Genomic DNA, 25259 nt, shown 5'->3' on the forward strand with positions numbered 1-25259 from the left:
CACACCACCCAGTGGCTATTGCATGAAATCACGTTTGACAAAATTATGTTTTTAGCCTTTGTTGCATCTCACTACTGCTAATATCCTCCAGCTTCATTTCAGCCATTTCCTATCTACATATACTCTATAGATGGCTCCATGGCATTTCCCAGGGCAGGTTTCCTGATGGTGCCAACAGGGGACCATGTATGTGTAATGTGTGCTGAAACAGTCACTTGTAGTTTCTATTGGATTCTTGTGTGAAAGGGTAACAACATAGGGGCAAAATTGGGAGACAGAGACAGAGTATTGACACTCTATAACAGGTGTCTGAACAAGGATCTTCATTGCAACATCACCAGGTAATGAAAGGTGAAGATTTAAAAGAATTACATTTAATATTACATTAACATGTTAAAGCTTACATGAGTTATTAGTGAATCGTTTTACTACATCAATAAAGTTCTGCATTACTTATTAAGTTTGCTTTTTTTCCTATATTTCAGTCTTATTATAAAGCTGATTGGATCAAGCACCTGGCTAAAGGATATGACCTCAAACCTGATTCCATTTCTATTCTTGCTGCTAAGGCATCAAGAAACATTGCCAGTGATGTGAGTATGTTTCATGATTTTTCTCATGTAGATCAGTCTTTGTCTGATCTATCATTGCACCCCACTTCACATCATTTTTAAGACTTACTTTCCCTTTGCCATAAGAGCAGTTAAGTTAGTACTGTCATACTTGAAAATATGTCTTCTGCACTCTCCAGGTTCCCAGGCTGCAGGCACTCTAATCTGCTTCATTTAAAGCCCAATTCCAGATTGCTGTTAAATTTATCCATGCATTGAGGCCTACCTCAACCCAACCCTCCCTCCACTCCCCACACTCCCCACACTGCATGGGTTAAAAGCTGCCTTTGCTAGAAGGGAAAGGGAAAAGTACAAATACCATTGTACCTTGTTTTTTACTCAGCCTGTAGCTGGCTCGCTCCTCTGCTGTCAGACACTTCAGAAAGTGGGCATGTCCATGCTGTCCTCCCATACATTACTACTACATACTACTTACCATGCATTTTACGTGAGGACATCAGAGTTGTGACTGGCCAGACAGTGGAGTGAAGCCGTTTCTGGAGATTTGTTGCACATCGAGGATTAAGCCTTAGCGAGTGGGAAGGACTGCATGCAGTCCAAAGGAACCTCACTGTTTTAACAGCAGTCTGCATTCAGGATCTAAAATCCCCTGTTGTAATGTGTGGGCTTATTCATTCTATTGCTTTGTCTTCAGAGAGTATTGTGTAACATCAGGGAAAATTGCTTTCAGGGTCCATAGACGTGAGCAGGGGGTGTGCCTGGGCACACCCTAATCACCCTGTGCACCAGGACCAATGACAAGGCAGTACAGCCTGTCCTCCTGTACCAGGCCTGTGTACTATTAATTCAAAAGGGGGGCAGGAGGTCCAGCTGTACTGCCTTATTGCAGATACCGATCCTCTTGTTTCTCCCTCTGCAGTGCTTCCAGCTCCCCCTCCTCTCCCTCCCTCCGGCGGCTTCTTTTGGGGGACAAGCTTCACGCAATGCGGTCTGCCGGGATCGCAGTGTAATTTATTGTGTGACAAATGTGGCTGAACCGCACCGCATTTTTAGGTGCCATTAAAACAAATGGCATCTAAAATTTACTTTGTGCGATTTGTCATTTTAGCGGAGCATTTTTAAATCGTAGGCAGAATTGCTGCAATTCTGCCAGTGATTAAAAGATGCCCAGGTGTGAATGCAGCCTTACTGTCTGAAATTAAATCTAAATAAACAGCTCAGCTGGCCCAGATCCTGGTATAATCTAGGCCTTGAAGACATCCCTGCTCCCCCTTCCATTTCTCAGCCTGTGCTAACAGAAAGAAGACAATGCAAATAAATGATCACTTATAGAGAAAACCATAAAATGTAAAAAAGCATGTTAATACAGTTACTTTAGAGAAAAGAAAACAAAATAATAAGATTCTTCTACAGAGATATTTGGCCTTGCAGACCTCTAAACATAATATTCATCTCTTTCTTGATTTCCACCAGTACAAATATAAACAAGCCTATGAAAAAGCCAAGGGTAAGCATGTGGGATTCCGCAGCCTACAGGATGACCCTAAATTGGTCCACTACATGCACGTGGCCAAAATCCAATCTGATCGCGAATATAAGAAAGACTATGAGGCGAGCAAGACGAAGTATCACACTCCACTTGATATGTTCAGTGTCACTGCTGCTAAGAAAGCTCAGGAAGTGTCCTCCAATACAAACTACAAGCAGCTGATCCATGCATACACCCTTCTGCCTGATGCTATGAATTTAGAACTCTCCAGAAACATGATGAACATCCAGAGCGATGTAAGTAAAGGGTTCCATGGTGCTTTATATAAGAAAGTCAAACAAGTATATGTTTTAGTTTTATTCAGAGACACTCCAGCATTTAAACAGCAACAATCCAGGTTTTTTTTTATGTAACCCAACATTTAAAGCCCAGAATTAAAAAAATTCTGTGGACCATTGTTGCATTGAATAAGCTCTAGGTTTTTTGTTTAGATGCACATGTGAGCTCACAATCCCTCACAGAAAGACCATTCCTTCTATTAAATGTGACAGAAGCTACGAAGCATTCTATTTATTGATGAAAAGTAAAAAAAGAGTATGCACTGGTGATACAATATATTAATTAGGTTCCCTTCTAACCTCTTGGTCTACAGTTCTACATGTCCTTGATGGATTTATGTTGGGTTAACCCGATTCTCCCTTCCCAGTTTTCATCTTATGTTTACACATTAAGGTATGCTTTTCTTTCCTTATTATTCTTACATTATTTTATAGAACCAATATAAGACAGATTTCAATAACTGGCTAAAAGGGGTCGGATGGGTTCCAATTGGATCATTAGATGTTGAAAAAGCCAAGAAAGCCAGTACCATCATCAGCGACAAGAAGTACAGACAAAATCCAGATCAATGGAAATTTTCCATTCCAAATGATGCCATGGATCAAGTACTTGCAAAGAATAATGCAGTAACTATGAATAAGGTACAGTTAACTATTCATTTCATTTAAAATAGAAAAAAGTATTTTATCCTTTCTTTTTTTTGCTTGTAAATGACATTGTAATTTTACATGTTTAAAGTTAGTTTCCAGAAGGTAGCACATTTATTTAGAAAATAACTTGTCAGATGTCTTTTACTTCTCACAAAGTTTAGCACAGGCCACATAAACCCCAGACACCCACACTCTGCCTTCTACCAGAGAACAAGAAGCGCTTGCCTGTGTATGCTCCTAGTGCGGTGACCACACTGTCACTGATAGCTTCACATTTCAGGCTAGTGATTGAGAATCAGTGTGGTTCCCAATCGTGTGATCACAATGACAAGTAATCATGTTTCATAGTAAAATTGCCTTTTTTTCCCCCAGAAACTTTATACAGAAGCTTGGAATAAAGACAAGACCAAAATCCATGTGATGCCAGATACTCCTGAAATTCTTCTGTCTAAAGTCAACCAAGTTAACACGAGTGATGTAAGTTAAAATCAGTTATTAATTGATATAGATAACATTTTAAAAAAAGTTTGTAGTTAACACATTTATGGCAAAAATTAAAAGGAACATTGTATATGGTGATTGGTATCAAATGGAATAGGGCAAGTTATTATCTATAACTGATCCATGATGACCATTTTAAAAACAGGGAACCCTGTTTTATATTTTACACCATACAATAGACAGTTGTTCAGGGTGCAATTTGTGCCTGTATTAATGACGCATTGCTCATATATGTTTTCCATGTGCACATATTATTTAATTTTGACTCTCGTACTGTAGACTTGATAAGGCTTAAAGTAGTAGCATCTCCTTCAAACCTGACAGTTTAGCCTCCTGCCTTTGAGAAATTACTAGGTTATATTCTAGTGGCTTCATGACATTTTGCCTATTTCCCACTGTTAATTACTCTTTATTTTACTTTCAGAAAATGTACAGACAAGCTTGGGAAGATACCAAGAAGAAGGGCTATGATTTGAAGCCAGATGCCATATCCATAAAGGCTGCCAGAGCTTCAAGGGACATTGCCAGTGATGTAGGTTTCTCAAATCTTCTCCAAAAAAATGTTTTCCAGAAATTATTTAAGGCGTGTGTGGTAACGACGAGGCGAATCTCAACTATTATGCTATTGACTGTTGAGGATTAGGCTGAGAAGGTATTACATACCTCTAATGATAATCATAGGCCACCAAACTTTAAAATTACCAGATAATATTTAAAGGGATGGTGGGTATAAGGAAAGAATTTGCATTGTGACATAAATTTGGTGACATAAATCTGCATATGCAGTTGGCTATTGTGAAATGGGTTTTTTAATACTGAAAGAACATTAAAAATGTCAAACAAAAATTATAAACCACATAACAATTTCAAATGAACAGATAATAGTTTAATAGGATGGTGACTAGAAGGAAAGTATCCAACATTCCTTTAAAATAAGTTCAACAAACTAGTCCATTTTGTAAACTCCTTTATGAAATGATATGTTATAACTAATCAACTTGTATGTTTCTGACCTCAAATTACAGTACAAATATAAGAAAGCCTATGAACAGGCCAGAGGAAAACACATCGGATTCAAGAGCCTGCAGGATGACCCCAAACTGGTGCATTTTATGCATGTGGCAAAGATGCAATCTGATCGTGAATATAAGAAGGGTTATGAAAAGTCCAAGACCAAATTCCACACTCCCGTAGACATGTTCAGCGTGACTGCTGCCAAACTGTCTCAAAACGTGGCATCTAATATTAACTACAAGCGTCTCATCCACCACTACAGCCTCTTGCCTGATGCTATGCCGCTTCAGCTTTCCAGAAACAGGATGCAGATACAGAGTGATGTAAGTGTAAACAGCTGAGTATTGAACATAAGGAACTAATCGGTAGTTCAATTAGTAATATTTTAAAGCATACTTTATGTAGATTTCCTACTGTATATGACCTCTCATGTCATGGTGTTATTTTGTGGCTTCATAGGATGGCTTGCATTTGAAATTCTACCTTTTAAAGCGTAATATATATATATATATATATATATATATATATATATATGTGTGTGTGTTTGTTAGTTTAAGAGATCAAATATTGACATTGATAGAGAATTAAATAAAAAAGTTTCAGCATATTCCTAAAGGAGTTATCCAGCCGAGAGCAAGTCTCACTAAACAGTCTTATTGTCTCTGCACCACTAATCTGTATAAGGATTGAGGCTTCAAATAATCCTCCGCTGTCGTGTGGAAGTTAATGAGCTGTAGTGTGGAAATCATTGTACAGCCTCCTTTTGTAAGTAAATAGAAAGTGTTTACCTAAATAATTCTAAATTAATCTCAAAATTTTTATAATTAATAGTAAATTAATAAAACATTGAATAAGAATCATTAATAGAACATTTCCAACAATCTCCTTAACCTAAAATGGGCAATTTAGCTCAAATACTATATATATAGTAGGGTTTTAATGTTGTGAGCTTTTTCTTTTCTAGAGTGATTAGAATTTTGTGGCTTTTGGACTGTTTTTATCTTTAATCCAACATTTCCTCTGGATAATAAACTAAATTTGTTTGTTGGGTTGATTATGTATAGGATGTTGACATATGTCCCTATCTGTTACCAGAATGTTTACAAGTCAGACTACAATGAGTGCATGAGAGGCGTTGGATGGATACCCTATGGATCTCAGGAAGCTGAGAAAAACAAGAAAGCTATGTCAATCCTCAGCGAGAAGACTTACCGCCAACACCCAGACACCCTCAAGTTTACCAGTATACCTGACTCCATGGAGATGGTCCTGGCCAAAAACAATGCTCAGACCATAAACAAGGTAAATGTTCTTTATTGAATGAGAGCAATGCAAGATGCCAATGCTGAGTCAAAACATTCATAAATCATAAGAATATTATGAATGACAACACATGTAATAATCTCCCCAATAAAGACATATCACAAAAGCCCCATCAGATTGAGATTAAATTGATTACCAAGTTTTGAAAATGTGTAGTTAGTAAAATATTTAAGTCATCAGGGTCTTCACAAATATGATCAAAATGTAAGGATTTTATCAAATTGGCCTATGGCTTCATGCCCTGTTTCCCAGCCCATCGTCAAGGGGTTTCATGTGGCTCTTTGTAGACCCTTACTTAACTTGACCCCAGATCTCACACAAGCAGATGATACTTCTTGTTAATGTAAAGTAACTCCCAAAACACATTGGGTGTTTGTTCTAAGTCATCCTGCATATGATTTAAAGGACTTATTTTCCACTTAGAAAGACTGTTGGTGTGTCGCTATCATTGCTTTCTTCAACTTGGTCTCTGACTGTCCCCTGCAGCATGTCACCAAAACAACATCTGTGGCATGTCTGCAATTTTTGACCATCTTTCCCAGTATGTCTGCAGTTTCCGATACTCTTCTGCATCATTAAATATACTGAATATAATATGCGGCTCTTTGGTGCTTCCAGAGGCCACAATTGAGGACCTCCTTACCTCATAAATTGACAACCATTGGTCTAATGTATACTTTTTATCAAAGCATTTGAATTGTGCACTGTATTATAATACATTGTTCATTATATTATTCATCATTATATATGCATATATACTGTTCTATTATTGTACTATATATATATAAGTCTTCTGTGTGATAGAGGTTCCAAAATAATGCAGTTTTCTACAGATTGAGGTGGTATGTTTTTATGTTTAAATCACATTTGTCTTTTGCCTAATAGAATCTGTACACACAAGCCTGGGAGAAAGACAAGAGGACCATCCATGTCATGCCAGATACTCCGGATGTGCTTTTGGCTAAAGCCAATGCTTTCAATATTAGTGAGGTATGTCTATATTTCACAAGTATGACCACTTATACTTAACTGAGGATTAAAAAATCTATATTATATATATCTTTCTAAATAGCCACAAAGGATACAAATGTACATTTTGTACAACCAAATGGCTTTGCAAAGTATTTTCTTGTAAAAGAGTGGCAAAATCTTCACTGTGCTGCACATAGCCTGTAGAGAAAGCAGAGAAGTGGGTGGGATTTTATTCTGACAGTGGGCCCTGGCACTGTGCTGAGCTATGCTATTTGGTTCAGATGGCGTCAAGCGTCTGTGGGGGCAACCAGGTGAGGAGTGCAAAGACAAGTGTGTCTTGCTTACAGTCAAGCATGGTGGTGGGAGTGTCATGGTCTGGGGATGCATGAGTACTGCCGCCACTGGCAAGCTACAGTTCTTTGAGGGAACCATGAATGCCAACACGTGCTGTGACATACTGAAGCAGAGCATGATCTTCTTCCTTCAGAGACTGGGCTACAGAGCAGTATTCCAACATGATAACAACCCCCAAATACAGTTCCTAGATGACCACTGCCTTGCTAAAGAAGCAGAGGGTAAAGGGGATGCACTGGCCAAGCATATCTCCAGACCTAAACCCTATTGAACATCTGTGGGGCATCCTCAAACAGAAGGTCTCTAACATCCACCAGCTCCATGATGTCGTCACGGAGGAGTGGGATAGGACTCCAGGGGCAACCTGTGAAGCTCTGGTGAACTCCATGCCCAAGAGGGTTAAGGCAGTGCTGGAAAATAATGGTGGCCACACAAAATATAGACACTTTTGGCCCAATTTGGACATTTTCAATTAGGGGTGTATATAGTATACATTTCTGTAAAAGTTATGCGTATTATGCAAACTTCCATTTCTATATTAGAGTGTACCAATTCCTGTTCACATTAAATCAACATGAAATTTAAATCCATTATAGCAGATGCCTGGGAATTATGTGCAGGTTTTATTTCTGATATCATAAAATATTCTCTTTTATCAGTAGTATCTAAAGTCAACATCAAAGAACAAGACATGCATAATAATTAGCTGACAGCTGAAAGTGGCTCAAACTTTGCTGTAAAGAAGGATAATGAACATCTAAGTGAAAAAAGAAATCTTCACATAGGCTTGCTAAATTACTGAGTAGAAAAAAAAGAAGAGATAAAAGTATAATTATAGGTCTGACTTAAAAGTGACCATTACTAAGAAATGTGATCAAAGTAGGAATTTTAAATATATTATTTGGAATCTAGATATGTATTAAGGTAACTTTTAACAACTTAGTTGATTGTCTGAGGCACAATTCTCATAGAAGGTACTGTATATAAAGCAACTGATATTTTGTAAAAATAAGCACCATTCAGTACTTCGGCTGAGATCAGTACTCATATTGTTTGGCCATGCAGAATAAGCATTATCAACAATTATAATTGTCTTTTCTCTTTTATCTGGTTTTGGCCTGGGACTCCTTTCTGCATTTCTTTGGTTTCATGCAGGATAAACAATAATTTTATTTTAACCCCCCTGGCGGTATTCCCGAGTCTGGCTCGGGGTGGAATTTTCATACCAAAAGCGGTATCCCCGAGCCAGACTCGGGACTGCATCGCTGGATCCAGGAGGAGGTTTACTTACCTTCTCCCTCGGATCCAGCGTTGTCTCCCCGCTGTACGAGCGAGCCGTGTCTCGCTCGATGCATCACATCGCCGATCTCCGTGCCCTGTGAGCGTTGCGACGCACGGGGACGGAGATCGGCGCCAAATTCAAAAAGTGAAACACACAGTATACATACAGTATAATGTAATCTTACAGATTACATTGCTGTATGTAAATATTTCACATCCCCGTTGTCCCTAGTGGTCTGCCCAGTGTCCTGCATGCAGTTTTATGTAATAAAAACTGTTCTTTATGCCTGGAAACTGGAGATTGTCCATAGCAACCAAAACTGTCCCTTTACATCAAAAATGGTTTTAGACCAGCTAGAAAACAGCGATAATAAATTGGAATCACTCGCAGAATTGAGCGATAGCGATTTGTGGGGAGATCCGTCATCAAATACTGAAAAGTAATGACAGTGACAGTTCTGCAACTGAGCAAATTTCAGTGTTTTTGATTTGATTACATTATTGAATAATTTTTATTATTGTTATATTATTATTTGGTACAGTTATTTATAGTTATTTATTATATTATAATTTATGATTTCATTTTTCAAACTTTATTATACCCGGGATGTCTGCTAGACTCTGGTTTGGACAGATTTAAGTGAGTTATTCCTAAGAATTGCAGGACTACAATATAAAACGCCAAATTTTCATGCAAAATAATGGTACCGCTTTTAGCACCTAAAATCCGAAATAATTATACCGCCAGGGAGGTTAAAGACTTACTATCTGCTTATGCTTAACTCAACTTTGCTGCCACTCCTTTAAGCCATTAGAAACAAATAAAAGTAGCTGTTTTTTTCCTAATATTGGTATCATGTGACGCATTCCCGCTCCTTTCACATGATAGGGATGTTTGGTGATTGACCCGTTACTCAGAGCTGTCTCATTAGGGTAAAACCTGTGTAAGCTCAAAGTTATGACTCACTGTAATCCTTCTGGCCAAATGAAAGGCAAGAGAGAGAGAAAGCAAAACAAGCATGTGCAGCTGCTGGGGTTGCCATTAAGGTGGACTGTTTGCTTTACCTTGCATGGGCAAAGCACAGATTTAGTCCATATGAGAACATCATAAATGCTGATCACTGAAGTATAATAGGATCTGCTTATGGACAACAGTTCAGTTATGACTGAAGCCACATACTGTATAAATTAAATATGAATGTACAGATCATATTATGACTTTACGATCGCTATTTATTCTGCTTTAATAAAGGGTTGAATTAATAGATACATTGAGGGTGTTAGGAAGTGCTGGTCATCTTTGCAGAACACACCAGGAGGAGAATTTTTCTTTGCATAACCCAGCTATGCATTACATATTTTGCTAGCAGGGTTAGAAAGTACTGAACAGGTCTCACCTATGCTCCCTAAGTGTCCCATGTTGTTGTGCAAGTACAATGTAGTGGTAAAACTAGTGGGGCTTTAGTGCTGCATTCACAGTGGCACAGTCAAACCTGTGTTTATATGCATTCAGAGGGAATTTCATAATACATTTAAATGCATGTAATGCTTTTTCAAAGTTATCTACGTTTTAAAGGGAAACGTTACCCCAAAAAACAATGCCCTGCTGGTTCACTCACTGCCTGCGGCATTTAACATTTTTTTTCGGAGGGAGCGAGTATGAATTTTTTTAATACCCGCTACCATTTTTATAATTTTTGACTAGGCAAGGATGATGTCCCTTGCCCAGTCACCTGTCCCACAGCCTCATTAGACACATCACATATGCCAGGAGGCTGCGGGACCATTTTCAAAGCACTGTGCAAGCTTGAAAATGCACAGTGGGGAGCCAGCTGTGGTTCTTCAGTAAGCCACATCTGGCTCCCATATCTAAGATGGCAATGCTGGGGACCTGCAGAGGTAAGAATCACTAGCTGCAGGTAGACAGCTCTGGATTTCAGGCACTAGTAGGTATCTATTTGTATTTGTAGCTGCTGAGTTGAAAAAAAAACACAAAGTGTGGTAATTTTAGCTGCATTTGGGGAAAATAAAATTCTGTGCATACAGATTTAATTAGAAACTCTAAACGCTGCTAAATGTGCCTAAGCCTGCCCAAACCTGCTTTAACCCCTTGCTGGCAGTCGGCAGTGGAAATACCAGGGTTATGTCTGCATCATTATAGGATTTTCCACTGGATCACCTTTAGAAGTGGCCAGAGGTGTTGCCCTCCCCCCCGCTCTCCCCCCCCCCCCCCCGCCGCTTCCTGGTGGTTCTCGGGCTTACCTGGTGGATCATGAAGCCCAAGAACCGACCCGGCGGTTGCAGCTGCTGGTAGCAGAGATTAACGGAGGAAAGATGGCCTCCGCTCATCTTTATGGTCTAGGAGGACCGGAGAGACGTCATGACATGTTGGGTATATATTTACTGTCATGATGTCGCTCCGATCTTTCATATTTTACAAAAAAATTGGTTTATATTTTGTTTTTGTTTTTTTAAATTAACGAAAGTGTATTTTATCCCCCAAAAAAATGGTGTTTGAAAAGTGCTAATACTGTGTGACAAATAAAAATTGCAACGATCACCATTTTACTCTTTAGGTCTCTGCTAAAATTAAATAAAAAATGTAATATATATTTATATACAGTATCTCACAAAAGTGAGTACACCCCTCACATTTTTGTGAATATTTTATTATATATTTTCATGTGACAGCACTGAAGAAATTACACTTTGCTACAATGTAAAGTAGTGAGTGTACAACTTGTATAACAGTTCATAATAGTATATCATAACAGTATATATATATATATATATATATATATATATATATATATATTGTTTGGGGGTTCTAAGTAATTTTATAGCGAAAAAACACAGATTTTTACATATATGAGAGAAGTGTCAGAAATGGCCCGGTAAGTTAAAGCAGGAGCATCTAAACACAGGAAAAAGTGATATGGGAAATGTAAAGGTCAATATAGGTCCTAAACCACTTCTCCTCTGTTTAGAAAAGCTAAACACAAGAGTGCCAGTGTGAATGTGGCCTAAGTGTATGTATAGGCAAAACATTTCAATTACATTTTTGAAAAAAGTAATAAAGACATTTTTGAACCTCTGCCAAGTTATTTTTTGCTGTATGTATTTTTCTGGGGAGATATCTCTTCACTCCTTATCTTGGGGATGCAACAGGAAGTTAGCAGAAATCTCCCCAAAGTGAGTGGTATTCCGTTCTTAGAGAACTATCGCTATTGCTTGTTTTTTTTAAGAAGCATGTGTGAGTATACAGGTAACTACGGCTATTTATCTTTAGTATTTTTTTTAAGCTTGAGCGATGTATGTTCCCACATAGAACCATTTCAGCAGAATAGACATAACATACAGTATGAGGGGGGAAGAGCTTTTAAAAACTCTGCAAAAGTGAAACGTGTGATAGCTATGCTTATTATCTTTTGTCAAACCACATAAAGAAATGGTCAGCTTTCCTGTTTTTTTTATTTTTACCACTGGTGACCTCTTTCATTTTTGCTTTGTATTTCATTTAGCATGCCAGTGTTGATAGAATTTGGTAGTCTGTGTTGATTTAGCATATAATTGTTTCTCATTATGTCATTTTTTTTTTACCTTTAAATTTTTAGAAACAATACAGACAAGCCATGGAAGAGTCTAAGAAAAAAGGCTATGACCTCAAAGCTGATGCCATCTCCATCCGTGCTGCAAAAGCCTCCAGAGATATTGCTAGTGATGTAAGTTTATCTCTGGATAAATGCAGAAGCTATTATTTTTAAGAACAATAACAAAAACAGACAGTGCTACCACCCTGTAATCCTCTTTCAAATGAGGTTAAATACCTTCTAAACACAAGAAAAAGAGACTTTTGGCCTCATCCAAATCTAAACCAGCATGTGTATCTCCAGTAACCTAAAACAGCGAACTATAACGGCAAAGCATTGAATACAAATGCAAAGTAAAATAAAATGTAGTCTTTATTATACAATATTAAAATTATTAAAAACATAGGCATCCTATTCCGAACATGTAGGGGATATAATACCTTCTAGTTAGTTACATGTAGCTCTATAATAAAGCATACAATCACATAAACAGACATAAATACATTTCAATCCAGTATAGATGATGTGCACTTAGCCTACTATCTGTGAGGTCAATGCGTATTGACAGATATTTAGCATCTTCAGGACCCAGACAAGAAGAGAGCCAGCTGAACCTGCATGCTCCTACCAGCAGATACAACAAAATGTCCGCCCATCAACGCCTGGAGTAGGCACAGGGGCACAATGAGTCAACCCCCCCAACACATGCCAGTGGAGGCGGCCAAGAAGATACATTTTAGTAACTTAATTCCCAATGGATATGAAGAGATGGAAAGGCACAATAAGGTAAGTGTCCTGAGAAACTAGTATTTTATTCATACTTGGGGAATGATGAGAAGGTACAGATTATATATGAAGAGAGTGGCTAATCCCAGCACACCAGAAATTATTTTTTTCAAATCAGCCCAAATGGAATAGACAAACTAATATATATAATGAGTCACATGGGGGACCGTCAGTAACAAAGGGGACCGTCAGAAACAGCGGGCCAACTAAAGAACATCCTTTGGATGGTTGCCGGTTACTGATGGTCCTCCTATGTGATGAGACTCCTGGCTCTGCCCTAACTGGGAGGAACACTATGGCTGTACACATTAGACTTACTATATTTATTGGTTTGTCTGTTCCATTTGGGCTGATTTGAGAAATGGGCTGGGATTAGCCACTCTCTCCGTAATATATTCTGCATGTTCTTATCGTTCCCCCAGGGCAAATGAAATACCAGTTTCCCAGGGCAGTTACCTTATTGTGCCTTTCCATCTCTTCACATCCACAACAGGCATGTGGAATATAAAATTGTCTGCACAGGAATAGATCGGGTTATTCTGCAGTTACATATGTGCCAATATAAATAGTTGAAGTCTGCATATCCATACCTCACAATGGCATGATACAATGCCTTAACCAGTTGCTAACAACCATATCACTGAAACTGGAGTGTCTGTTTGAATTTTCTGGCCAAAGCAATGTCTCCATATAGTTACACCACAGAAAAAACAAGAGGTTCTGTATTTTCTGTATTTGCAGTTAATGTATGAGCAGCTTAGCAGTTATAATTATTAATATACAGGATTTATATAGTGCCAACAGGTTGCGCAGCACTTAACAATATAAAGGGAGACAGTATGATTACAATACAGTTGAATACAGAAGGATTAGGAGAGCCCTGCTCATGGAATTTACAAGCTGAAGGGAGGAGAGGTGGTACAAAAGGTAATAGCTGTGGGGGTTGATCTGATGGAGGTGCCCTGAAGTACAGTTTTAGGTGGAGGTGATGTAGGCTTGCCTAAATAAATGAGTTTTCAAGGATCGCCTAAAGGCAGGTAGGAGATAACCTGGCATACTCGGTTAGAGAGTTCCAGAGGATAGGAGAGGTTCTGAAGAAGTCTTGAAGGCGAGCATGGGAGGAGGTAACAAGGCAGCTGAAGCGCAAGATGTCTTGGGATGAGCGATTTGGGCGAAATCTGCAGCTGGGGTTGATGTTGATGTTGGGGCCAGTGTTGTAGATGGCTTTGTATGTTGTGAGGCAGCAGCCATAGTGTCACATACCTGGTGGTTGAGCCCACTTATGCAGGGAGTGGCTTCTTGTATTCCTCTGGCTCAAGAACCCCTGATAGAGCAGACAGGGGCTCAGGAGTGCAAAGGGACACACGTGCCTGACAGGTCACAGATGTAAGGGCTGGTCCGGACTTTGGTGAGCTGAGAAGAACCCAGATGCGGACTGGAGCTGGGACCAGTGGAAAGCAGAAACAGCAGGAGAACTCAGGCCAGACCAGAGAGGGAGGTGCGCCATAGTCCAGAAGTGGAAGTCGTAAGCCGTAAGCCGAAGACTGCAGACAGCAGGATTGACGGCCGTGTAGCAGGAACAGCAGGAAGAACCAGACTGGAAGCTGGAGGCAGCGGCAGTCGGGAGGTGTCTTGTAGTTCAGGACACAAGCAGATCTCAGGCAGGCCGGGTCAAACACTGGCAGGCAGGAGCAGTACCAAGGCAGCAGGCAAGGCGTAGTCATGAAGCAAGTCGGGTCATACACTGGCGGACAGGAACGTTACCAAAGCAGCAGGCAGGAGAAACGTCAAGACAAGCTGGGATCAGAGGCTGGCAGCAAACAGGGAATGGGCAGAGACAAGCCGGGTAACAGGTATCAGATCAGCAGATAGAGTAACAGCAGGGGAACTCAGGAACGCTGTAGACCGGACAGCAGGGAGGCAAAGTGACAGGTTCCTTTAAATAGCCCCTTTGGCGGCACCCGCGCACACCCGCATGCATGCCCGCATACTCGTGCGCGTTTGTGCGTGCCCATTGTGCACCTGCGCGCACCCGTTTGCGTTAACACGCACCCGCGTGTGCCAGTTGGCTCCTCTGTTAGGGATTCTGCAGGCAGGTCTTCCGGAAACAGCTGGGTTTCCAGAACGTCCTTCTTGACACATAGATTGGTTAGTAAGGTGTAAAAGTCTAGCAGCAGCATTCATGATAGACTTAAGGGGGTATAGCCTATGTAAAGGTAGGCCATTGAGGAGGACATTGCAGTAGCCAAGGTGGTAGATAACCAGGGAGCGATTAAGTTGTTTTTTGGTGCCGTTAAAGAAAGTGGCTGTAAACCCTCACCTATACCCAGTGAAGTGAACAGCCTCAGATGATACACCGCGATAAAACAAATCCTTCTGCATCTGTGAGAAGTACAGAGGAGGTTGTGGAGAACTGTAGTTACAGATCTGATACACTGTGTGAATGCTGATTGGAGGAAAGGGACCCCCCCCACATGGGCAGAGGAACAAGCAGAGCTATATTCTGAATAGGCAAAGCACCAGAAAGAAAGGACACTCAGAGCCTTGGAGAGGGACAAGTAAACACTACAGATATATTTGCTTTGTTTAAATGTAATGACTGGGATTTACAAGCACTTTAAGAAGGGGCAAAGTCTGAAAATGCTGTGCAGATTAAGGCAACAAGATTTAGCCATTGATAAGATGTGAGGCCTGAAGGAGAAGTCAGAGTCTAGGATTACACCTAGAACCCTGGTGTTGGTGGAGGAAGAAAACGGGAAGAAGGAAATATTATAAGCTCAGTTTTAGACAGATTGAATTTGAAGAAATAATGTGACATCCATATTGATATGCTTTGTTCAAATTTAATGTCTGGGATTTACAACCAGTTTAAGAAGGGGCAAAGTCTGAAAATGCTGCGCAGATTAAGGTGGCAAGATTTAGCCAGTGTTTATATGTGGGGTCTGAAGGAGAAGTCAGAGTCTAGGATTCCACCTAGCACCCTGTTGTTGATGGAGGGACCAGTAATTGCTATAGAGCTTAATGGTGAAGGCATGAGGGGGAAAACGGGAAGGAGGAAATATTACAAGCTCAGTTTTAGACATATTGAATTTGAAGAAATTATGTGACATCCATATTGATATGTCCTTTAATATATTTGTGGTAGGTGTAGAGATTGAGGGAGTGAGGTGGTGAGTAGAGAGATAGATCTGGGTTTCACCAGTGTAGAGGTGGTATTGGAATCCATGAGAGGTTACCAACTGACACAGGGAAAAGGTATAGAGGGAGAATAGGAGGGGCCCAAGGACAGAGCCTTGGGGTACCCCAACAGAAAAAGGAAGAGAAGCAAAGGAGATAAAGTTGTATGTGACACTGAAGGTGCGCTGAGATAGGTAGGAGGAGAATCAGGAAAGAGGAGAGCTGCAGAGGCCATAAGAGTGGAGTTTATTGAGGAGGAGTGGGTGCTCGAAGACAGTGGAAGGTCTAAGAGTATGGGTATAGAGTAATGGCCATTGGTTTAAGCAATTAGTAGATCATTAATACATTTTAGTAGGTCAGTTTTAGTGGAATGTTGCAGGCAGAAACAAGATTGTAGCGGGTCAAGAATCTTGTTATCAGTGAGGTAGCAACTCATATGGTTGTGGACAAGGTGTTCAAGAAGCTTGGAGGCAAATGGGAGCAGAGATATGAGTCTTAAGTTGTTCAAACAGGTGGGGTCCAGTGAGGGCTTTTTAAGCAAGGGAGTAACCAGTGCATGTTTGAGAAGGGAGAGAAAGGTGTTGATAGAAGTAGAGATTGAAGATGTGGGTTAGAGAGTATAGGATAGAGCAGGAAGGGGGCCGTAGTAGTTGTGAGGCTCTAGGAGACAGGTGGTGAGGTAAGCCTCAGAAAGGATTTTGGCAAATTCCTTGGTAGTAACAGGATCAAAGGAGGAAAGTACTGAGTGTGGTTTGGACCTGGTATGTTAGCTGGAGGAGAAAACAGGACACTGGAGATCTCACCGTGAATTGAATCAATCTTGTTTTTTATTGGCATGAGAGGGAAGAGGGTTGGATGAGAGGGTTTTGAGTTAACTAAGAGTGGTTAATTCCTTTTTTATTTGAATTACCTCAAGAAAATAGATTTCTTTCTTTGCAGTAAAAGACTACCACCAAGTGGCCTTGTGAGGGATTGTGCTGTAAATCAAGGCCAAACCCTTGCATTTATACAGACTTGTAGTTTTTACTTAAAGTCAATCTGTATGCAAAATGTAAACATAATCGCTCAGTATATTAACAGTCTTGCTAGGAAGCATAGAAAAATGGCTGCAATATTGATCTTTCTGAAGAAAATGCTGATCTAGGTTCCCCTTTAGAGTTGGCAGAAGGAGTGAGGGCGTAGGCACATGACATGTAATATAGAAGGAATCAGAATGACTAATCGCCCTCTTTAAGTAATATTTTACTAATCATTTGACCAAGCATCTGGGTTTTTACACTCCAAAGAGAGTCTAGAGTTGCATTTCCTACAGGAAAGGAAAGTATTTATGGTCTTCTACTCCACATTATTTATCTATCCCAGAGAATCAGATACATTTTATTTTAAGCCAAAACATATTTGTTTTGGATAAAATAGGTAATAGCATTGTTGTTAGGGTTTATGTCTGTGTCCTTTTAGAGAGATTTCCCTTCACTGCCTGCCACTTCATCTCTTTACTTCTTACCCAGAAAGTTATTTCCCGTTATTTCCAGATATTCCCCTTGGAAGATTTCCCTTGTATTCTTGTTCTAGTGAGAACTCATGACTTTCTGTTCTGGTGACAATGATCAAAGAGAACCTTTAGTAGTTGATCTACTAAAGGCAAATAGGCTGTTCATTTTGTAAGGGGATTTTCACTAAGCTATTATTTTGATAATCAGTATTTTTTAGCAGAGCTTCACCTCATTCTCTAAGGTAGGGGGAAATTCAATTGCTAAGTGAAAATTCCTTTGCAGAGTTAACAGCCTATTTGCCTTCAGTAAATCAAGAGAGGATGAACCTATAAAAACCTGACCTTGGTTTTAAATAATCCCCAATCACATTCAGCACAGCAAGAAAATAGATATACCATCAACACAGGAGCATGAAAATATTGCAGAATATATTGGGGTTTATTTACTAAAGGTAAATAGACTGCGCACTCTGCAAGTGCGGTTGCTCCAGAGCTTAATAAATGAGGTAAAGCTTCAATTTATTACGAACACCCAATCACATGCAAGGGAAATTTTAAAAACTGCCTTTTTGCTTGCACATGATTGGATGATGGACGTCAGTAGCCCATTTACTCATTTACTAAGCTGTGGAACTGAATTTGTAGAGTAAACCTGCAAATCCAATGTGCACAGTCTGTTCGCCTTTAGTAAATGAACCACATTGCACAGCAAGAAAATACTTGTCAGCTATACCCAATCTGTTCATTTAGCCAGTGTAAAGAGGAACTACATCAACAGTTGCTGCCTATGACATCTTTGCCTAACCTTCTTCTGGATTGGGCATATCCACCTTGAGTAGCTGGTGGGGCTGTCATAACTCTTGCAAAAAGAAAGGAGTTTATTCCTCCTGGTACAAAGGCAAGCTCAGCTCAGGGTGGAAACTTTAGATATTTACTAGCGGGAAGGTAAGAAATGTAGTTTGCAGAAGAGACATACATCTTTTCAGCAATAAAAGCCTTCTTAATAGCAATTTTTTAACTTACGTTTCACATTATGTTACAGATTTCTAACATGCCATTTATTTTCAATTAATAGTATAAGTACAAGAAAGCCTATGAAGCATCCAGAGGAAAGATGGTGGGATTCCGCAACCTTCAGGATGACCCCAAACTGGTGCATTTCATGAATGTAGCCAAGCTACAAAGCGACCGTGAATACAAGAAAGAGTATGAGAAGACCAAAACCAAGTACCACACACCACTTACCACCTTCAGCGTCATGGCCGCAAAGGCGGCCCAAAATATTGCTTCAAATTCCCATTACAAGAATCTCATCCACAACTATATCCTGCTGCCAGACGCCATGCACGTCCGGCTTGCCAAGAACATGAACCAGATCCAGAGTGATGTAAGTTCCTCCTGAGTCAATTAGAGAATCTTATTTTCTGCTACTAAAGATCTCACAGCAGCCATGGGGTGTTGATGAGAACAAACATGCTTGAAACAGCTTTATGTTGGTCATGGGCACAATTATAAAACGTACGCAGACTAAATATCAGACAAATTTTGCACAGTACTAAAAGAAAAATAAATGAAATCTGCAGAAATTACAGGCTTTTTAGCCTTTGTTGGTTTTATAATTGCTGCATAAATATATTCAACTATATTTTTGCTAAAATACAACTGCTTTATGTGTAATGTAAAGTGTATATAAAGCCTTTACTTTGTTTTGAATTGGAAGCAATATACAGGGCTTATAACTCTTACTTATACAGTGTTTTTCTGTCTGTGTGGTGTTGGGATGATATACCCTGTCCTAGACACACAACAGGAATTATGAAGAAATTTCTCGAGGGAAATCACCTGTTAGATAGTTGCCACCAGAAAAGGTGTGACCATTTGATTTTTCCTTGCCTCCTGTTCCAATAAAAATTGTGAAAATTGTGGATTTTGCTAAAGAAAAGGACAATCCAAAATTTTGAAAGGGTAAATATCCCCAGTTGAGAGAGACAGGGATATTAATAATACTGCAATCTATCCAAAATATTAATTCAAAGTATTTAGAAAGACACATCAGTTTTTCTTGGGAATCCTTATCCAGTGATCAAGATTGTTGCCAAGATTGAAAAAACTCTAGCCTACCTTTTTTATTTTGAAATAAGAAGGGAAGGATTTCTATTGATTTTTATTGCTCGCCCTGGGAGATTCTGAAGAGATTTTGACTCAGTTATACACCCTTTGACACCAGGACACAAAATTTGAAATGTTATGAGGACATAAAGACACAGACAGGTAAAACAAACTCACAAGGGTTCTAACCATTCAACTGAAAAATAGTTCTTGCTTCTGACTCTTTCCCCATTGGATAGACTACTAGGAAGTAACGGAAAATCTCACCATTGTGAACACTAATAACAACCTGATAGAAACCCAGTAAAGTTTTTACCCCTTCATCCACTCTATCTATAGCTAAGAAAAAAGTTTGGGGTAGCGTTGGCCCTTATGTTTTCTTCATATAGCTTCCCAGCAGCATTGACCTAAAACACACACTCAATATTTGTACTGTATTATTCAAAAAAGAAAAGATTACATTGCATGAGGATATTTTGTAAGGTTTAAAAGAATATCTTAATCTCCGATCTGCAGAATGAATACAGGCTAGACTACAATCAATGGTACAAAGGAATGGGCTGGACTCCCCTGGGCTCTCTTGATGTTGAGAAGAGCAAGAAAGCTTCTGAGATTTTGAGTGATGCCAAATACCGCCAACACCCCAGCAAGTTCTCCTTTACCAAGCAAATGGATTCAATGGATCTTGATTTAGCCAAGCAGAATGCTATCACTATGGATAAAGTAAGTTATCACATTACATTTGTTACATTATAAACATAGGTGCCATCATTTTAACAATTACTGGGAACGCTTTGCTAGTAGAGCGGACCTATCTTTGAAGGCAATCTTTAATGTTTCCATATATTTTCTTTAATCATTTAATATATTTAGTACTACTAATACTGTATAGTATAATCATAATTATTTAATATTGTATATTTTTTAATAGTATAATATATTCACTGCTGTGGATCTTTTTTGATGATGCAAATTAATTAATATTATCTTTATATTTATTAGCGCCGGTACATTGATGCCTGGGAGAAAGATAAGACAAAGATCCATGTGATGCCAGACACACCAGACATTCTTCAGGCTAAACAGAACATGCTCAATTTCAGTGAAGTGAGTAGTATTGCTAAAATTTTAGCATGTTATCCTTCAAAATGTATTATGAAAACTGCCTGTCTGTATATGAAAGCTGAATGATATTGTGTTATGTTTTGAAACAAGTTCCCCGAATTCTCTTATGTTCAATCCAGATTGGAGGACGGATCTATTAAATGTGTAAAGCAGAAAATGATGACAAAAATAGAACTGATGACTAATTTTATTTATTCTGTCCACAATATTAAAAGCTGAAGTTCAATCGGTAGCTATTAGAAAAACCCAACTCTTTAAAGAGCATCTTTTCCCCTAGCCAGACTATATCACTCTATAAGAAGCAACAACACAATAAATAAAATTAAAGTTTAAGAACTTAACCTTAATATGATTTTACCCAGTACTGTGTGTAGGAATATTTTCAATACAATATGATGGAATGAGATTCCTAAAGGCATGGCAGAGTGTTTCTTATTTTGAATAGTTCCTTGTTCATAAGTGAAACAGATTCAGCCAGCAATGGACAGCTTTAGGAATATAAAAAGAAAATGCCCTGATTCACTGAGGAAATCAATCCACTCACCTCTCCCTTCCTCGTCTCCTACTTACTCATTGAGCTCCATTCAGAGAGTAAAGAAAGAAAAAGTACTTCCCTCAAGTAGTTAACAGAGGATGGAATTCCCTGCCCACTACCCATCAGTCAATGTAACATAAATATTTAATGACATATCTACTTCATTTACCCAGTAACTATAATTCTGATTCCAGCTAACTAATGGAATCAGAAACATTGAAACACTAAAATATATAGCTGACTGTTCTAAATAAAGCCTGTTGTCAAGTTTTTTGTTCTAAATGTACAAGCTAAGCAATAGAGTAAGATACATTTTTACACTGGGATACGACCTGTCTCATACCCTGTACGGTTTTGTACAGATTTGGAAAAGTTTTAACAGTTGTTTTTCTTTTGTACTAGAAAATATACAAATCTGGATGGCAAGAAACCATTAAGAAGGGCTATGATCTAAGACCAGATGCTATTTCAATTAAAGCAGCCAGAGCCTCAAGAGATATAGCCAGTGATGTAAGTATGACTGTAATATTTTTTTTGTACTTATTTAAGACTATCAAGAAAAAAATTGATTATAAAGACCTTATTGGACTGTCTGTTTGGTTGACCCAAGCATACAAGTTTATGGAATGGAGAGAATGGTCGGGTGGTGGTGGTGAGCAGAATATAGCATATACACAATGTCTACAAACTGAACTTGACTAGTTGTCATTGCTGCTATCAATGTGAGTTCATTGAATAATCTAAATGAAAATCAGCATCTATCAAATGTCTCATATGTATGGGCAGTTTTAGAAAATATGTCTTCAAAAGATCTGAATGACTAAGAAACAAGTGTAAGAAACACCCAAAGTGTCAGAAGGCCAGTCTGTCACACACGTTTTCAGTTTTGAAGCAGTATGGGTTCAGTTACCCACTGGCATCTTATATCACTCAAGGAGTTCAGTGAGATCACTTCACCAGAGAGTTTTCTTCAAAGAAGCTATTGAATTTGATTCTTTATCAAGGTCATAATGAAAGCAGGAGTCAGCTTTTCACGTTTACAGCCTTGTCTGTTAACTGGACAAGACAGGTTGGTAAATTTGAGAATGAGAACTTGGACTCAGATATCTCACTGCCAGAGACCCCTTGAGTTAAATGAAGCTGCTTGTTACTTTAAATCTCTGCTTTGGGTGGAGAACTCATTTGAAAATTAATTCTACCAGTGTTTCCGTTGAGTTCAAAGATATTTGAGAAACATCGATTTACTTAATGGAGACTTGAACTATCTTACAAAAAAATGAAAGCTAAGATATTATATAATAGCAATGACGTTTATGAATGCTTTCTTTTTCTTATTTTAGTATAAATACAAAACAGCCTACAGGAAGCAGCAGGGACACCATGTTGGATACCGCAATATTAAAGATGATCCAAAGTTAGTATGGTCCATGCACGTGGCCAAGATCCAGAGTGACCGGGAGTACAAGAAAGGCTTTGAGAAGTCGAAGACAAAGTTTAACGTGCCCGTGGACATGCTTAGCTTCCTATTGGCCAAAAAATGCCAGACCCAGGTCAGCGATGTTGACTACAAACGACTCCTGCACAACTGGACTTGTCTGCCTGACCAGACAGCTTTTGTCCAAGCAAGAAAAGTCGGTGAGATACAAAGTGATGTAAGTGTTGAGTGTGAGGACATCATATCTTCCATTGCTATGCATTCTTCATTACTATACAGCTTACTTAAAACTGGGGACATAGATTCTACTCAGTTTCTGCTCCTTATTTCAGAATGCCTACAAGGCAGACTACAATGAATTCATGAAGGGTGTAGGATGGATTCCTTTTGGATCTCAGGAAGCTGAGAAGAACAAGAAAGCCATGGATATCGTCAGTGAGAAGAAATACCGCCAGCATCCAGACACCTTCCACTTTACAAGCATACCTGACTCTATGGAGTTAGTTTTGGCCAAGAATAATGCTCAGATCATAAATCAGGTAAACGGTTTGTAAGTGGAACATATTCATTTAAATCTGTTATTTACACATTTCATGCATGTATTTTGGAAATATTTATTTTTACATTTTATCATGATCTTTTATAGATTTAGAAAAAGTTTATTTAAATATTACCAACATTTAAAATAGCCAGATAACATCAAATACACCTGGAGATGTAATATACTAAAGGATTATACAAAAAAAATATCTGTTTCTTATAATTTAGATGTAAAAATCACTCAAAGTTTATTACAGCACGTTAAATACTTGTTTTTCAGCTAACTAGGTTAGAGCTTTTGCAAATCCCATTTTGTGTAGCAGTCAATTGTACTTCCACTGATGCATACACTAAATGGTCAAATGTTTGTGGAACCTAACCTATATGAGCTTATTTCACATCCTATTCCAAAACCAAGCACATTATTATAGAGTTGACTACTTAAATACTGAGCAAAACATAACTTTGCAATGCCTACACACTTCTGGGAAAGCTTTACACAAGATTTTTTTGTGTCTGTGGAAATTTGTGATTAATATCCTAGCAGTCAGCACTAATTTTCTTTTGCACTGATTTTGTAAATATACAATGTGCTGCACACATATGTTAGCATTGTTCATATATGACAAAAAAAAGCACCCAGGTATGGCTGGAAACCTCTGGTAGACTGCTTTCTAAGTTTCTGAGGAATTATTTACATGAATGTAATTTTTTTTCTTGCAGAAACTATACAAAGAAGCCTGGGAAAAGGATAAGAGACAGATCCATGTCATGCCAGACACTCCTGAAATCCTCCTGGCAAAGGCAAACCTGGTCAATATCAGTGAAGTAAGTATAGAGGCAGTACTGTGTACATGAAAACAATATAAAGAGCTTCATTCACAAAACAAGATCGCATGCGGTAGGTAGGTGTTCAGACACATTTTCCCTAGATACCACATGTGATCCTGAAACTGTCAATTCACTATACCGTTTTGTGGTAAAACCATGAAAACCTTGGTAAATACCACATAAACATTCATTAACCACTTTCAGACCGGACCATTTTGCTGGTCAAAGACCAGACCACTTTTTGCGATTCGGCACTGCGTCGCTTTAACTGACAATTGCGCGGTCGTGCGACGTGGCTCCCAAACAAAATTGACGTCCTTTTTTTCCCACAAATAGAGCTTTCTTTTGGTGGTATTTGATCAACCCTGCGGTTTTTATTTTTTGCGCTATAAACAAAAATAGAGCGACAATTTTGAAAAAAAACCCATTATTTTTTACTTTTTGTTATAATAAATATCCCCCAAAAATATATAAAAAAATGTTTTTTCCCTCAGTTTAGGCCGATACGTATTGTTCTACATATTTTTGGTTAAAAAAATCGCAATAAGCGATTATTGATTGGTTTGCGCAAAAGTTATAGTGTTTACAAAATAGGGATAGTTTTATAGCATTTTTATTAATAATTTTTTTTTGTTTGTTTTACTAGTAATGGCGGCGATCAGCGATTTTTATTGTGACTGTGACATTGTGGGGGACCCATCGGACATTTTTGACACATTTTTGACACATTTTTGGGACCATTGTCATTTATACAGTAATCACTGCTATACAAATGCAGTGATTCCTGTGTAAATGACACTGGCAGTGAAAGGGTTAACCAGTGGGTGGCAGTGTAGGGGTTAAGTGTTCCTAGGGGTGTGTTACTAACTGTGGGGGGGTTGGGCTTTCATTTAGTGAACACTGATCTCTGCTCCAATCACATGGAGCAGAGATCAGCGTCACTAGTTGCTAGGCAGAATGGAGAAATGCTGTTTACATGGCATTTTCTCCATTCAGCCGTCCCGTGAGACGATCGCAGGTATGCCCGCGGCAATTGAGTCCGCGGGTCCCGCGACCGGACTCATGGGGGTCCCGACCAACGCGGCGGCGCGCTCCCGATGGCAGGGCAGCATTGAAGATTGGACGTACTTGTACGCCAATATGC

General features: G+C 39.0%; 1 protein-coding gene across 30 annotated transcripts in view; it reads left to right on the forward strand.

Moving 5' to 3' along the window:
• Positions 1-25259, forward strand: part of NEB (nebulin) — a 300983-nt gene that overhangs the window by 80875 nt on the left and 194849 nt on the right. For all 30 annotated transcript variants that reach the window (XM_077447687.1, XM_077447688.1, XM_077447689.1 and 27 more), the window contains 16 exons: positions 486-593; positions 2046-2357; positions 2835-3041; positions 3423-3527; positions 3976-4083; positions 4577-4888; positions 5661-5867; positions 6774-6878; positions 12110-12217; positions 18616-18927; positions 20166-20372; positions 20652-20756; positions 21712-21819; positions 22650-22961; positions 23077-23283; positions 24008-24112. In XM_077447687.1, the coding sequence (XP_077303813.1) occupies positions 486-593; positions 2046-2357; positions 2835-3041; positions 3423-3527; positions 3976-4083; positions 4577-4888; positions 5661-5867; positions 6774-6878; positions 12110-12217; positions 18616-18927; positions 20166-20372; positions 20652-20756; positions 21712-21819; positions 22650-22961; positions 23077-23283; positions 24008-24112 (2928 nt within the window). The remainder of the gene's footprint in view (positions 1-485; positions 594-2045; positions 2358-2834; positions 3042-3422; positions 3528-3975; positions 4084-4576; positions 4889-5660; positions 5868-6773; positions 6879-12109; positions 12218-18615; positions 18928-20165; positions 20373-20651; positions 20757-21711; positions 21820-22649; positions 22962-23076; positions 23284-24007; positions 24113-25259) is intronic.

This window comes from Lithobates pipiens, unplaced genomic scaffold (genome assembly GCF_037356315.1).
Source record: "Lithobates pipiens isolate NorthernLeopardFrog02 unplaced genomic scaffold, aLitPip1_a1.2 Scaffold_22, whole genome shotgun sequence".
Taxonomy (NCBI): Eukaryota; Metazoa; Chordata; class Amphibia; order Anura; family Ranidae; genus Lithobates; species Lithobates pipiens.